Consider the following 15,495-nt stretch of genomic DNA (forward strand, 5'->3'; position numbering starts at 1 on the left):
TAACTTGGTATTTTCCTATATAAAGGGAAAACAATATATGGCAACACTCAATTTACTCTGGGCATAAAAACATGTGTACCAGAATGTGCTTTAAAGTTAAGAAAATAGGTTAAAAGCCACAGGTTACAGAAAGTGAAATCTGCTTAGAAAACACATACTATCATAAAACTTGAAAAAAGTAAATCAAACTGATTCTGACTTTACAGGAAAAGGCAGTATTTCCCGAACTCTGTAGTATTAGTGTGGTGTCCCTCAGAGATGCCCATCACATCCTAATCCCTGGAGGGGTGAATATGTTACCTCACATGGCAAAGGGAATTAAGGTTCAGAGGGAATTAACATTGCCTATCAGCTGATGTCAAAAACAGGAAGGTGATCCTGGATACTGGGGTGGGTCCAATGTAATCACATGAATCTCTAATAGTGACGAGGAGGAGCATAGGAGGTCAGAGAGACAAGTGCGAGAAGGACTCCACCTGCTGCTGTTGGCTTTGAAGATGGAAGAAGGGGCTGTGAACCAAGGAATGCAATGGCCTCTAGGAGCTGGCCATGACCCTCAGCTGACCCCCAGCAAGAAAAACTCGGACCTCGGTCCTACAACTTCACGGAACTGATTCTGCAAATAACTCAAATGAGCAGGAAGCCGACTCTCATTCTACAGCCTCCAGAAAGGAACGTAGCCTGTGGAGCCTGATTTTAGTTTGGAGACAGCCATTCTGGCTTTCTGAACTGCAGAACTGTAAGATAAACTTGTATTGTTTTATGCCACTAAGTGTGTGATAATTCGTTACAGGAATAGAAAACGAATACAATTAGCATCAAAAATGGTAGCAGCTCTCACGAGCCAGGACATGGAACTAAATGAATGAGTTACAAGTGTTCTTAAAATGACTGCCGAATCTTCAATATTGGCTTGAAGAAGTCCAGTGTTCTCCTTGCCAAGTGTCACTGCATGTACTCAACAACTGTCGGCTGCCTAAGAATAATCTTGTGAGGTCGGATTCAGACAGTACTCTTCCATCAGCCCTAAGCACTCTCTTTGTTTTTCTCAGAAGTGATCAGTCTCAGTCCTAGCATTTCATCCCCAAGACAGAGGTCTGTGATCTCATCTTATTCTGCCAGACTCACCTATTGAAAGTTGAATTGTCTATAGCGGGAGACTGCACACTTTTTCAGGAGGGGTCAGATAGTAAATATTTTAGGCTTGTGAGCCATGCAGTCTCTGTCACAACTACTCAGCTCTGCTTATGTAGCATGAAATCAGCCCTGCAAAATATGTAAATGATAGTGTGTGGCTGTGTTCCAATAAATTTTATTTACAAAAACAGATGGTCGGCTGGATCTGGCCCATAGTCTATAGTTTGCTGACTCTGGTTTAAAGAAAGAATAAAAAGCAAAAATACAGAAGAGCATTCTACTTTTCCCACTTTGCAAGTTGGTATTGCATGTCAAATTTTTAAGAAAAATACTTAGTGAGGAGCTCAAATGGATGAAGAAAGATTATGCTCTGCTTTTAAGGGGTTTATTAGGTGTCAAAGTGAATTATGACACGATCGAGAAAACTATTTGAGGGCAATTGGGTTGACTGATGACTGAAATCCCACATATGAATGGAGGAAAAAAAGACTCTATTCTCGGGGCTGGCCCCGTGGCCGAGTGGTTAAGTTCGCGCGCTCCGCTGCAGGCGGCCCAGTGTTTCGTTAGTTCGAATCCTGGGCGCGGACATGGCACTGCTCATCAAACCACGCTGAGGCAGCGTCCCACATGCCACAACTAGAAGGACCCACAACGAAGAATACACAACTATGTACTGGGGGCTTTGGGGAGAAAAAGGAAAAAATAAAAATCTTTAAAAAAAAAAAAAAAAAAAAAAAAAAGACTCTATTCTCCAGATTCTAAAGAAACCCTCAGAAGGGACTAATCGACTTTAATTACAATACATGAGCATGTGAAATAAGAATATATAAAACACATGAAAATATAAGAGCATATGCCTAGTGTATTAGTTTGCTAGGGCTGCTGTAACAAAGGGCCACAAAGTCGGTGCTCAAACAACAGAAATTTATTTTCTCAGTTCTGGAGGTTAGAAGTCCGAGGTCAAGGTGTTGGCAGGGTTGGTTCCTTCTGAGGGCTGTGAGGGAGAATCTGTTCCACGCTTCCCTCCTAGCATTTGGTGGTTTGTTGGCAATCTTTGGCGCTCTTTGACTTGTAGACATAGAACCCTGATCTCTGCCTTTCTGTTCACATGGTGTTCTCTCTCTGTGTGTCTGTCTCTGAGTCCAAATCTTCCCCTTTTATTAGGACACCAGTCATACTGGGTTAGGGCCAAGCCTAATGACCTCATTTTTACTTGATTACTTTGGTAAAAACCCTATCTCCAAATAAGGTCACATTCTGAGATACTAGAGGTTAGGACTCCAACATATTTTTTGGGGGGAGCACAATTCAACCCATAATGCCTAGGCTTGTAGACTAGGACTTCAACAGAACTGAAGGCTGTCATTTCTAAACAGTGACTATGTTTATTAACTATAAGGAGTTGGTCAAGGTATTCTAGTAAAATAAGGCACTCAAGACTATCTCCCACTCAGAATTTTAGACTGGAAAAACTCATGTTTTCCATTCTTCCTCCTGCACCTTTCTATGTTACTGGAGCCCTGGAGCATGAAAGGTACAGTGTACTGTGACAGTAGGAAGTGGATTTCTATGTTCATTTCTAGTTTTGCCAACCTTACTGAGGCACACAGTAAGTAAACGACTAGGGTCTACAATGTAACCTCTCATATTTTATCTGGTCATTGGCCTAACTGCAACTGTCTACAGCGTTCAGCTTTAGAGACAATGGAAGAACTGAAGTCTATTAGCATACATGTGTATTTTGTCTCAGGATCATCAACAGAGAGAGCAGCCAAGACGCTGACTTTGAACAGTTCACCAATAAAACAGCTATCATAGATCACGAAAGCTTCTCAGACTCCATGGTATGGAGACTGAGGAGAATGTTTTGTGATCTTTTCTCTAAGTATGAACCTTCAGAAAAAACTGTCTATTGGATCATTTTAAAGTTCCTCTTGATGCATATATCCATATGCTACCGGGGGGGTGGACATTGGTACAACATTTTTGGAAGGATATTGGGGAACATCTAACCACATTTTAAATACACGTGCCCTTTGTTCTAGCAATTCCCTTTCTAGGAACTTATTTTTAGAAATACCTATATATGTACATAAAGACACGTCTACAAGTATGTTTGCTGTGGAAAGAGAACTTACTGAGTTATGAATTTGTGTGCATTTTCCCTTCAATTCCATCCAGCCCTTCAAACTCACCTAGCTTACCTGCCCCAGGGGAGTTTTCTGCAACTGGGAGGAGGATGCTTGGAGGTACTCTCTTTAATTTTTAAGTTTTAAATTAAAAAAAAAATTTTCTAGTAAAAGCCTAAACTCATTAAAGAGAGTATTCTAGGTACTGCGAGGGGGAGGGCCAGAGGGGTGCAGAGACTGTGCCTCTAAGGCAAGAGCGAAAGTAGAGAGAGAAAGGAGGTTTCCCCAAGCTGGGAGAAGAGCCAAGGGTCCAAGGTCTTGTCATATGGTTGTGTGAATTACATTTACAATCAGTTAAGGCCTCCCACCCACCCTAGGTCTTTTTCCAAATGAGCGGTATGAGAAAAAAACCAATATTTTTAATAACTTAAAGACTTTGTATTTTTCCTCTAAAATTTAATGTTTAAGGTTTATCCTCCTAATCTGTTAACATTACTTGGAACACTGATTCCCATTTTTAGTGATCCCTCCCCACCATGGCAGTTGTAATTTGACTGGTATATTTTCCAAGGGCTGACCAGGGTCCCTTCAGCTGGACGTCAGCTCCTTAATCCTTCAACCCACTGGAGACTTACCTGATGGCCTCTCCGCTGGCCCCCTTTCTTCAAGCATATCATGACAACCTCCCAGAAATGCTTCCCTGACATCCAGCTCGGTAATGTGCACCAGTTTAATAACCTCATCAAGAAAAGAACTGACTTTCACTAGACATAGAGTGCTTTAAGCAACATCATGCTGACTGAGCACTATTTTAGATTCTGAGGATTCATGAATTGTCTGCTCAATTTTTACAATAAATTTGCTGGTGATGGTTACCAGGTTATCTGTATGTAATTTCCAAAATATTAATTTTTCTTTTGGAGAAAAGTGGAAAACTGGCCATCTCACTGGAAAAGCAGCCTTTTTCACTCTCTCGTGCTCTTTATGATTTACTAGAATATTAAGAACAGAAGTTCGGGGTGATGCCCGTGTCTGCTTTCCATGCCCTGCTATGTCATCTGGCCCTGAGATGTGAACACAGAGAGTGGCTCTCTCTCCTTGTCCACCAGGCTTAAATTCCCTGCTTAGGAAGCTTGCTTGGCCTTTTTTTGTTTAAATCTCATTTGCCTCTGCAGAGATGGCTTCTCCAGCGTGAACTCCGGCCTTGAGGACTTGGGATGGAGGAATAAAAGAAGATGAGGAGGCTGCTAGGAATTCCCCAAACAACTGGTGTGAGGGGAGCTTACCAAAGCACTTGGCTGAAACCTCAGTACAACGATGACTTTGTTCTCATGGAACGAATATGCCACTTACTCCTTTAGCTGCTTGGTTAGCTTCACCACTTGAGAGGCCAGTGACATGCAGGTCTCCACCACCACCAGGTACCGGGAGCACAGGGTGTGCCCATGGCGCTCAGCACTCTGGGAGGGCTTTTCTCCCACGTGGTTCTGCATGGTGACATTTGCTCCATATTCAACCAAGGTCTGTCAGAAGATGCAGAGACGTGATTGTATCAAGAGCTCTCTCTAAATTTTACTTTTTAATGACTGCAACAGAAGGTTGAATGGAACTTTTCCTGTTATTCCTAACCCAGGTAGTAGAGCCAGGGGTGGGTGAGAGCCCATACGAAAGAGAGGCTCTGTGAGCTTTCAGCAGTCGGTATCAGACACTTCCCTTCAGGGCCTACAAAGACGTGGCAGAACCAGTCCAACTACTGACAATCCCACCCAGCCTCAGAAGGAGACTAGGAAGGGGAGGAGCCTGCTGCTGTCCTGAGGGAGCAGTGTCTGGGTGAGATGCTTTGTTTCTTTCCGTGGGGGGTTTATAAAGTTGGGGGTGCCTGTAAGAAGGGGAGAGTGGAATTTTGTTTACCTGTTTCTATCTGCTTGGACAGCACACTTGATCTCTTGCTGAGCCTACCCAATCAGGAATAAAAGAACTGGAGAGAAATGACATGGCAGAGGCTGTGAAGCAGCCCACACTCCCACCATGTATCATGGCAAGGATATAACCTGTGGATTGAGCAGACGTTGTCGAAGGGAGCTGGGGGTGAGCTTGTTATCACCCTACTAAAATGGAGAGGGTTCTGCAGCAGCAGGAGGTAGTGTGGTGCAACACAGGTGGAGGGAACTGTATGGGGGAGGAGGGCATAAGGTTGGGGACAGATCTCCCACATCAGGTATCAGTGGGGAGGCTCCAGATGGTCCTCTGAAGACTCCACCCACCACACCCACCAAAGAGTCAGCATCTGAAGGCTGCCACAGAAGGCACCAGCGGCAAACCATAGGGAGCCAAAGAAGCAATTGCAACTTGCAGGGAGAGTGCCATGACCTTTCCCAATTAAGCAAAGAGACAGTTGATTACTTTCTCCGGGACCTCCTCTTTGTCCCCAACGTTGGAGCCCAGAAGAAAGAGGAGAATAGGTGCTAACATGATGTATAAAAAGATGATTATGCCTCGCTCTGCATGCTGAGTCCCTTAAATCCTGAGTCTAACCTGGGTTGAGGAGGAGAATGCTTTGAATCAGAAATAAGAACTGAGATTTTAAACTGGTTTGGAGTAAATGTTAACAGTCAAAAACAAGCAGCAAGTTATGGGATCTGGCCAAAATATCATTAATAGAGGAGAGAGAGAGATTTGATGGAGCATGGCTGACCCATCATTAATTAAAAAATAATCAAAACTCTTTTGTATTTATGCTGTAATGACATTAGATTCCACAAAAAGGTCTTACATCAATATTAATCAACTGTCACAATCTGACATATTCTTTGACACTCTCAAGATGCGAATGTAGACCTCTGGATTTATTTTAGTAAGAGGTAATATGTTTTCCATAAGCAATACTTGTAATTTTTAAATTCCTAGACTATTTAGACGCAGAGGTCATTAACAAGCTTCATTTTCCTTTTGGTTTATGATCACTCACCATGAAAGGTCAATCTGCCATAAAGCCATTGCCACCCCCCTCACAAGAGTGTCACAGAGCCCACCTCAGCCTCTAGCTCTCCAAGAGACTCAGTGTACACACATTGTTATTGCTCCCCTGACTCTGGCCTCTGCACTTTTCTTTCCAATGTTTTCCATACTCAGTCCCCTCCTCACCTCATAAAGGCCCTTGCTACCCCGCCTTCTACTTGCAGTCTCTTTGTATCTTTTTTTTTTCAATCTCACACCCAGTGGATAGACCCGCTTCCAAGATTATCCAAGTTTCCACATCCATGGATCTAGTGCCAAAAATATCATTTGTGTTAAGTGGAGTGATGAGTGCTCTGAAAGGACAGATCACCTCTCTTCATATATTAAAAAGAAAAATAACAGAAATCTCAAACAGAATTAGGGGTATCAGCTGGTTTTCTTTGGCTTTCAGTCATTTATTAGCTAACAAAAAAAAGTTTATTTCAAGACTTAGATATAGAGTGTTTTGTTAAACGGAAAAATGAAGTTTTCAGCTTTTATTCAATTATTTTTCCTCCACAAAAAATAATTCTATTCCTTTCATCTTTCTGTAGATCCTGGTAATAATTCAATTTTCTCTCTTTTCTATAGTCTCCAATTTCTCATTGCTCCTTTTACAGCTTGGTGCCCTAAATTAGAAGACGCATGCTTTGCCAACAGTAGTGGGGAAACTTTCAGACATTTGGAATCTTTCCTGTCAACTGAGCTCTCCTGAGAGCAGTTGTATGCGAGTAGACACTGTAGAGAGCTTTCTGCTATTACCTCTGCTTTTTGGTTTTGTTAATTTCTTGCCTTTACTTTCACAGCTTTTCTATATATTATCCTGTCATTTCTTGAGTCTCCTCTACCTGCCTGAGCAACTGGTCTCACTTGCTCCAGCTTCTCTTTCAGATGATCTACCTAGCACATAGTAGGATGTCGGTAAGTACTTAAATAAATGAGCACGTTGAGTTTGCAATAAAAGAAACAACATATAATAAAGCAAAAATGAGTGCTGCTTCCCTAGAGTTGTTATATACACATAACGTATTTTGAACTTTATGAACTTGGTGAGATAAAAGCACTTTCTCTAATCATGGCCTTCAGCCATATGTTATCAATGACCCTTTCCCACATCTCAGGCAGATGTGGGAATAAATCCAAAGATGTTGGGTCATTTTCAATGATCAGAATGGTGCGATTGGTCTGATTCTGGTAATTACGATTTCTGTTCATAAATTGCATTCCAGGCCAAATCTAAACCTTGTTTCCAGTTCAAAGCCTGTCCTCTCCTCACACTGTCACTCCTCTTTTATCTGCTCTTCCTCCTTCTCTTTGGCTAGCCTCTCTCTTTGCTTTGTGACGAGGGTTTCAAAATTTTTCTAGGTGAAAAGGTCTATCCAATCTTTACATTCACATGTGCCCCAAACTTCTGGGGCCCCTCACTGTGCTCTCCCACCCCGTGCTGTTATGACGGCGGCAATGGCTTTGGCTCAGCCTCACAAAGCTCTGTCTTCAGCTGAGGGATGAGATGCAGACTCTTCTTGTAGGAATGAACCCCACGTACTCTAGGTAGCCCCCTTGGAGTGCCCCCTCAGGTGGCTTGGGGCAAGGGAAAGAACCTCCCTCCCCTCTCCTGGGCTCTGCTTTCCAACCTTTTTACATCATTGCACACATAGAACTTGATAATATTTGTAAGGCATGTTGGGCTAAAAGGATGAGGCCGCCTGAGGCTGGTGGGTGGAGTGGCTGGCCAACCAAGGCCCTGCCCAACCTGCCCAAGGGCTGAAGGGATCAATATCTAAGGCCTCCATGTAATCAATTGTGAGCATTTTCAATGCATTAGAGAAGCTCAGCCTTCCTATAGAGAAAGGAAGAAACCCACAGTACTCTCTCTCTAGCCTACTATGCCCTACTCCGAAGACTTCTTCTAATCCATTCTTGAAAAATCTGTCCTGTTTTTCATACACCTGGAATGAGAAGCATGCTAATGATAGCAAGAATCGTCTTCCATTTGAGAAACTGAGAGATGTCAGTCTGGTGGTTTCCTGCTGTCTGGAGAACATGGGGGTACTTAATATCTATTGTTCTCAGCATTGGGATCTTAGAGTAATGCTGAGAAAGCAGGAATAGGCCCTTTCAACACCCTGTGACATTCAAGGAAAAACTTGTAGGGCTATTTATGCCTCTGTCTGTGTGGATTTCTGGAAATGCAAATATACTAATATAATTCCTTATTGTCTACCATAATAAAAAAAGCTGATTTAATTCAGACATTCTCCCAGTGAACAAAATTTCCATTTTTTTTGTTTTATTACTTAATAAACTCATTTCTCTCTTCAAAGAAGCAAGGCTTGTATACCTGTATGCACCCGAGGTAGCCATGCTGTGAGGCTACGTGAACAGCGCTGTTGCCATCCTGGTCCACTTCATCCAGCGAGATGCCCTGTTCTTGCATAAACTGAAGAAGCCACAGAAGAATCTTTTCCTATAAACACAAAGACAGTTAAAGTTAATGGAATATCATGTAGAGAAGTCTAACGTAAAGACAGAGGAAAACAAAACTCCAACATTTCAGCTTAGATGTAACCAAGCTTACCACATCAAGAGAAAATTCCCATTCAGCATGAACTGAAAATCCATGAATCTCAGACTGAAGCCAATGAAAGAGGAACACTCAGAGCATTTTAAGGGCAGGAAGTTACCTCAGAAATGCTCTTATTACTTACGTATTCTATAGATGAAAATTGACTCACCGAAAGTTTGAGTACCTCCTCAAAGTCACACAGCTAGACAGATCCTGAGTTAGAACCAGAATCCAAGTCTTTTGATTCCAAGGCAATGTTTTTGCTACTTTGTTACACTGTCTGTAGGCTTCAGGAATGTTATAACACCTCGCACTATTGGGATAAATTAGCTTCTACTTTTAAGTTTGTAATGTTTCAGTCATGCCATCCTAATTCCACAACTCCTGCAATCAACAGGCTTATAAAAAGAGGCATCACCTTAAGTTACCAAATATAAGATAATGTCACTGAAATAAAACCAGGACCTTCTTGATTTTTCTGACCAAATGGGGGTGGTGTTTTAAAGGTAAAGCTTTCTCTTCTCCCGTGTTAGAGGGAGGGCACCCAAAGTTCTGAACATAATCTTCCAAAAGCAAAGACCCAGAGCATTCACTGTGTGTTGTCATAATCTGTTCACATTTTACCCACTGAGTCTTTTGTGGTATTTTCATGTTATGTTTGGCCCCTGGAGAAGGCAGGGGGATGGGATTTCACTGTTTTAAAATAGAAGAATTAAATATAATGTTAAAAAAATATGAGAGTGGTAAAAACAACAGCATGAAGTTTAGTGGGTGGAATTTGACATTTAAAAAGAAGATCATGCGTTTGAAATAGGGTTGAACCTCTTCTTAGCCTTTTAAAGGATTTTTTTCCAGTTATTTGCTCGGACTGGTCATGAACTTTTATACTTTTCTGGATTAAATTTGCCTTCACCTTCTTAACATGCCAACTAATCTGCTAAAGGAATGTTGGATGAAAACAGCCAACTCCTTTAATGTTTCACTGCTCATATAGGGAACAGGGCACTGTTTATGGAGGCATCTGTGACATCAGGGACAGACTGAACATTTGCTCCACACTTTTTCCACATGAGCAAGCAGGGATTAAGACCCCAAAAGAGTAAGAAGGGGAAAATGTAATTGATGCGCACAATTTATGGAGAATACACCAAGGGAAAGCAGAGTGAGTGTGAGCTGCAAAAGCAGACAGACTTTGGAGAAGTGAAACGCACAACACCCTCGGAGAATGAGGTGGAGCAGAGCCTGGCAGCCAGGGCTGGGAGTTAGAATCTGTGTAAGGAGATGCTGATGAGCTTAATCCTCTTCTCCAGAGGCAAACTTGGAGAAAGTTGGGGCTATTTGGACCACAGCAGGTGATGTTTCATATCCTTAAGATACAACAACTTCTTTGTTTTTCCTAGTTAGGTAGGGGAAAAAACTGAATTACTTTTATTTGGAGACAGATGATTACACCATGTGATCTCCACTCCTTAAAAGATCTGGGAGAGGAGATGTATCTCAGGACAAAGAACATAACAAACTGGTTTAAAGTCAATGGCAACGACACTGAAACATCAAGAGGGCAGGTTGCTGTGCCTCTACCAGCGACAAGAACAACCCTGCCATCTTCAGTGGGTCATTCTCAAGCTTGTGGTGACTTGGCTTGATCCATGATATTAAATCATGGAAACTTAAAATTGCAGAGTGGGAGACATTTTAGGGAATCATCCAATTTAAACACCCATATTTTACAAATCAGAAAACTGAAGAAGGCAACTGTATATTCTCTGATATTCTAGCAGTTTCTTTCTTCCGCAAGTAAAGTTCAGAGGAGTTTAAGAGATTTAGAAATATTTTCTATGTACCTTCTTGTCAGGCATATTTTCATATTTTTCAGATCTAATTAAATATTATAGTGGATATGTCTACTACACATGTGCAGAAAACGCCTTTTACTATAATTCACAGTGTTTTGACTTTTAGTAATGGCATTGTAGGAAATGGAATACTGAGTTTCATAAGACTGACAATTTTCCCCTTGTAGAGTTCTGGGGAAGAATCTAGAGACCTGGACTTTGCAGGGGCTTGGTAATCTGGGAGAGCAGGACAAGGTCTGTGTGTGACAGGAGTTGCCTTGGCTCCTGATCGCTCTCCAAGTCAGGTTAAGTCCACATTGTTTAAGTGACCTGTCTTCTTTTCCTCTGATGGCATGGATAACTCTTTCTTCCTTCCAATTAAAGACCTTACCCAATTCAATATGCAAGACTTACATAAAGAACCTTTATTCTATTGCTCAGAACAAGACAGGTCTTTGCCCAGCGCCTCAAATTCAGTTTTGTGTTCTGCAGTGGACACTTTACTTTAATAAGAAGCTATGCAACTAGCCTGTCCACTGAGATATATGGAAACAAAAATCTCCCCTATGAGATTGTGCAGAGAAGAACTACCAAAAGGGACTGGCTGACTATACACCTGGTCTAATAACCAACATTTAGGATTTCTGAAATAGACATGGAGATGGCTAGAATGCCCTGGTTTTGGTAAAAGCATATTTAGCATCCACTCTCAGAGAAATGCTGCTTTCTGCTCTGATTCTGGAGAACATGCCAGGAGAGATCACTGTCCAATTTAAACAGTGACTTGAAAAATATCTAGTAAGGAGAACAGATAAATGAAGCTATTTTCTCCAACTAAAAAGGCACTTACAAATGCATATGTTTATTATATATGCAACGGTGTCCACCTCCCCTCTTAGACATTTAGTGCACTCTCTCTCTCAGTGTGATTGTGTGTTTGTGTTTGCGTGTGTGTGTGTGTGTGTGTGTCAGGGAGGAGATGTTAAAGGAAGAATGTAACTTCAGATGTTCATTTTCCCATAAATATTGCTTTCAGAAAATATCCAATTCAGTCATATGGATGGAGAGGCTCTTCCGTATTATTTCTGTTTCCCAGAATGCCTCTCTAACTCACATTCCATCCATCCACTCACACAGTCATCTATCCATTCAGCTTTCATCTATTGACTGAAAACTTCCTTCATATCCCAGTTTCCTCTTCCGAGGATTTTCTGCTCTTTTGGTAACCTGTTTTAATGGTCTATGTTGTGTGTTCTTAAGGCAATCTAATTTGTTTAAAGAGGCAATTAATACATACAATTTATGAGATTTGCTGGATGAAGTATAAGAAAAAATGTAATTGAAAAGTATGCAACAGATTTATGACTGGTATCAGTAAAATCTCTACAACCATAAGTTCCAAAGGAGGCAGCTTTGTCTGCCATCACAGATCATCAAATCTAACACGCTATCAGTTGTAAGATCCATTCCATTTTTTGAGATATTAAAATATTAAAAATGGTCAGCAATAATTTCATAACGTCATTTATTGTACAATAAATGTAGAATCCAGAGATAGTAAAATGTGAAAAAAAAGTACATCTAAGAATTGATTAAATAGGTTAAGGCCTAAATAATTCTTTGCCAGGTTTCTCTTATACTTTACTTATAGTGAAGTAAAAAAACTAAATAATATTGATAGCAGTAAAAAATAATAAATTGGAAGATATACAACAATTATAAAAGCAAACATTTATCTAGTGTCTACTATGTGTCAGCAACAGGCAACACCTCATGTGGCTTTTCTCATTTAGTCCTCCGAACAACCCTGTGAGGAAGGTCCCATTATCTCCATTTTAAAGATGAGGTCCAGGGAGACCTTTTCTTTTTTAAAAAAATAAACGTATCCAAAGCCACTGAGTTGGTAAGCGGTAGGGCCAGGATTTAAACCCAGACAGCCTCACTCAGGAGCCAGTGTTCTCCATGACTCTGTTTTCTAAGTATGAATATCCACAACTGTACAATGCCCCGTGACCCCTGCCTCTGTAAAGGACACGCTCTTCTTGCACCCTTTGGGTCACAGAAATCACAGTTAACTGCTCATTAGTCTGTGGGTTTGTGGAGCTTTGTTGGTTATGCTTTTTCAAAGATCAGTCCTTAGAGAGCAGATGCATGCTCAATGCTAATCAAAGATTTTTCTATTTGCGGCACTTTCAGTGTTGTTTACTAAATTCTATCCCATGACAGTGAAACAATATAGTCCATAGAATAGTTCCCCTTTTTAAAGTCAACTGTGGAAAAACAATAACATGCAACCTGTGGAAGCATCCCCCTTACCAGCATGCCTATCGCTGTGCATGACCATTGGTAAGAATTGTTGAGCATTTTCTCTTTTCAAAAAGTGCCTTTTTTTTTTTTTTTTTGGTCTGTATCAGGGTAGATATTTAAAATGGGGAATGAACAAGACAGTGTAGGCAAAGGTACTCTTGGTAAATGCTCAATGCTATGATGGAGGTTGTTTTTGTAGCAGAATCTCCTGACCAAAAGTCACATGAAGGATTCATAAACAAAATGGTCCTAGGTTTGAAGCTGAAAGTAACACAGAGCCCACTGAGCCAATGACCAAGGCAGAACAGGCCGAAGCCCCCAAGCAGCCGAGGCCAAGAGCTTTGCTGGAAGCATGGACAAGACCGTTTGAACCTTCAAGCTCGAATAAAACAGGCCAAGTTACACAGGCGGTAGCTTTGGCTTGAGACAATTCTGTCTCAATTGTTTCACCAGCAACAACTCTCTCAAGGGACAGCAAAGCAAGCCTATCGGAGGACACTTTCTGCTTCTTCCTTGAGTCTCCCCAGGGCTTTCCCCTTCACGCTCCCTCTGGCTAGTTCTGCTAGGTATGATCAGGCAATGAAATAATTGCACCCTCTGAGACTTCATGTGTCAAGATGAGGAAAATCAATTCTTTTCACCCAAAGATCTGTCACTCCAGGAGACCACTAAAAACTGCTGGCTACTCTGTGGTACTGGAGTCTTTAAAGGTAATTTTTACAGGAAAAAGGATACAAGTAGGGAGTCAAATGGAGCCTATTCTTTAAGAATCTATATGAGGGGCAGAGTGCAACTAAAATAAACCAAGAGAGGAATTTTCCACTGTACTATCATTTCCAGAAGTATTTACTGAAGAAACAAAACCAGAACACACTCAAGTGCCTGCTTGATGTAGAAAAACTTGCATGTGCTGAATCCATTAGAAAACTGTTCAATAACAGTCTTCCTTGTGAAAATATTAGCCTTGTAATGGTTCCAAGTTCAGCATCTCCACAGGTTATCTGTTACATAAGTGGCTGTAGCGGATGTAGGATGGCTGGACAGAATTCGCAGTTCTAATGGGCTTCTCCATTTTCCACTTGGGTAGGAATGCTCTCCTAAGGGCAGTGCTGGACTACTCTGCTCAAAGCTGTACTTCAGGTCATGAAAAATGCTTATCAGCTTGAAACAACAATCTGAAGACTGATACTAGCATGAAACAAATGTTTGACACAGCTCCTCACATAGGTCACTCATTTCCATATTTTTCTCTAGTCCAGCCAAGTAAGCCACACTATCACCCAACCAGTCCTAGAAAGGGAATTTTCTTTTGTTCTGTCCTAATAGCTTCAAAATTATGAGAAACCTGCTGTGATAGTTGAATAAAGAAACTGGCACATATAAGCAACATTTCCCAAGACAAAGAATGCCGGATGCCCAGTTATTTACTTAGAGTCTCAGAACAGCAATGCAATCCATTCCTCCTTTTCTTTGGCAAGCTCTAGCAAAAGCGCAGGCAGCCTTTCCATGGATATCTAAAATTCCTCATTAGACTTTATATAAGCAAATGAAATCAGAGACATGAAACAATTATTCAGACAACTTGAGAATAAAATTCCATTTTATACTGAAAATGATTTATGAAAGTCATCAAATGATTAAATTCCTTTGGTCATTTGAAAATTCTATTCTCTCCTTTGCTAGGATAAGCAAAAAGGAGCATCCTCTGCAAATCCTGATTAACTATTATGGTTGTTTGTGGGCCACCATGGCTGAGGCTCATAAGTACAATGCACAAATAAAACGGAGTAATCTTTTCAAAGACAGTGGCTTTTACAAATTTTAAATGTTCTTCCCGTTCCTTTCTTCATTTCACAAATTTAGTATAGGTATTCACTTCTTCAATGAGCTGTTAAGGTACTCTACATATCACAATGTGTTAGATAAAATTGTACAAAGTCGTCTTCAGCTATATGAATGCCACTGTAAACAAGCTATACAAATTATCTACTCAGATAGAGACCAAACAGAATCTGGCCTTGAAGTCAGAGGACCTGAGTTGAGATCCAGCCTTTGCTCTTACTGGCCATTAGACAATGTGCAAGTCACTTAACTTTCTTCAGTCTCCTCATCTATAGAATGAGGATAAAAACAACAGGATCTAATAAGGTTGCTTTAAGGAACAAGTCAGATGATGTACACAAAATCCAATGGCATGGTGGTTGGCACATGTAGAAAACAGCATATATTAATATATATATTAATCGAAGTTACCACTGTACAAAAAAACTATCACCTAACATGACTCCTGCTAAAGAACCACTGTGGTAATATTCTCCAACTCTATTTTTTGAACTTGAGATTGTCATGCTTGAAAAAGCATAATCTCTTGTTGACAATACCACAATTTACTGCCACTGGGAAAGTTTATGAAGCCAAAGGGGATACGGTTATATGCATGAGAAGCAATTTTCTTTGCCACAAACAAATTTTAATATAGTGCTGACTTTATTTTTTTTCAGACTGAGATTGGCATTTTGTGGTT

The 15,495-nt window shown here is 40.9% G+C and overlaps 1 protein-coding gene across 16 annotated transcripts in view; it reads right to left on the reverse strand.

The window, feature by feature from the left end:
- The window catches only part of SNCAIP (synuclein alpha interacting protein), a 138,645-nt gene that overhangs the window by 14,490 nt on the left and 108,660 nt on the right, over positions 1-15,495 (reverse strand). For all 16 annotated transcript variants that reach the window (XM_070233188.1, XM_070233194.1, XM_070233184.1 and 13 more), the window contains 2 exons: positions 8,605-8,730; positions 4,620-4,789 (listed from right to left, as the gene is read on the reverse strand). In XM_070233188.1, the coding sequence (XP_070089289.1) occupies positions 4,620-4,789; positions 8,605-8,730 (296 nt within the window). The remainder of the gene's footprint in view (positions 1-4,619; positions 4,790-8,604; positions 8,731-15,495) is intronic.

This window comes from Equus caballus, chromosome 14 (assembly GCF_041296265.1).
Source record: "Equus caballus isolate H_3958 breed thoroughbred chromosome 14, TB-T2T, whole genome shotgun sequence".
Taxonomy (NCBI): Eukaryota; Metazoa; Chordata; class Mammalia; order Perissodactyla; family Equidae; genus Equus; species Equus caballus.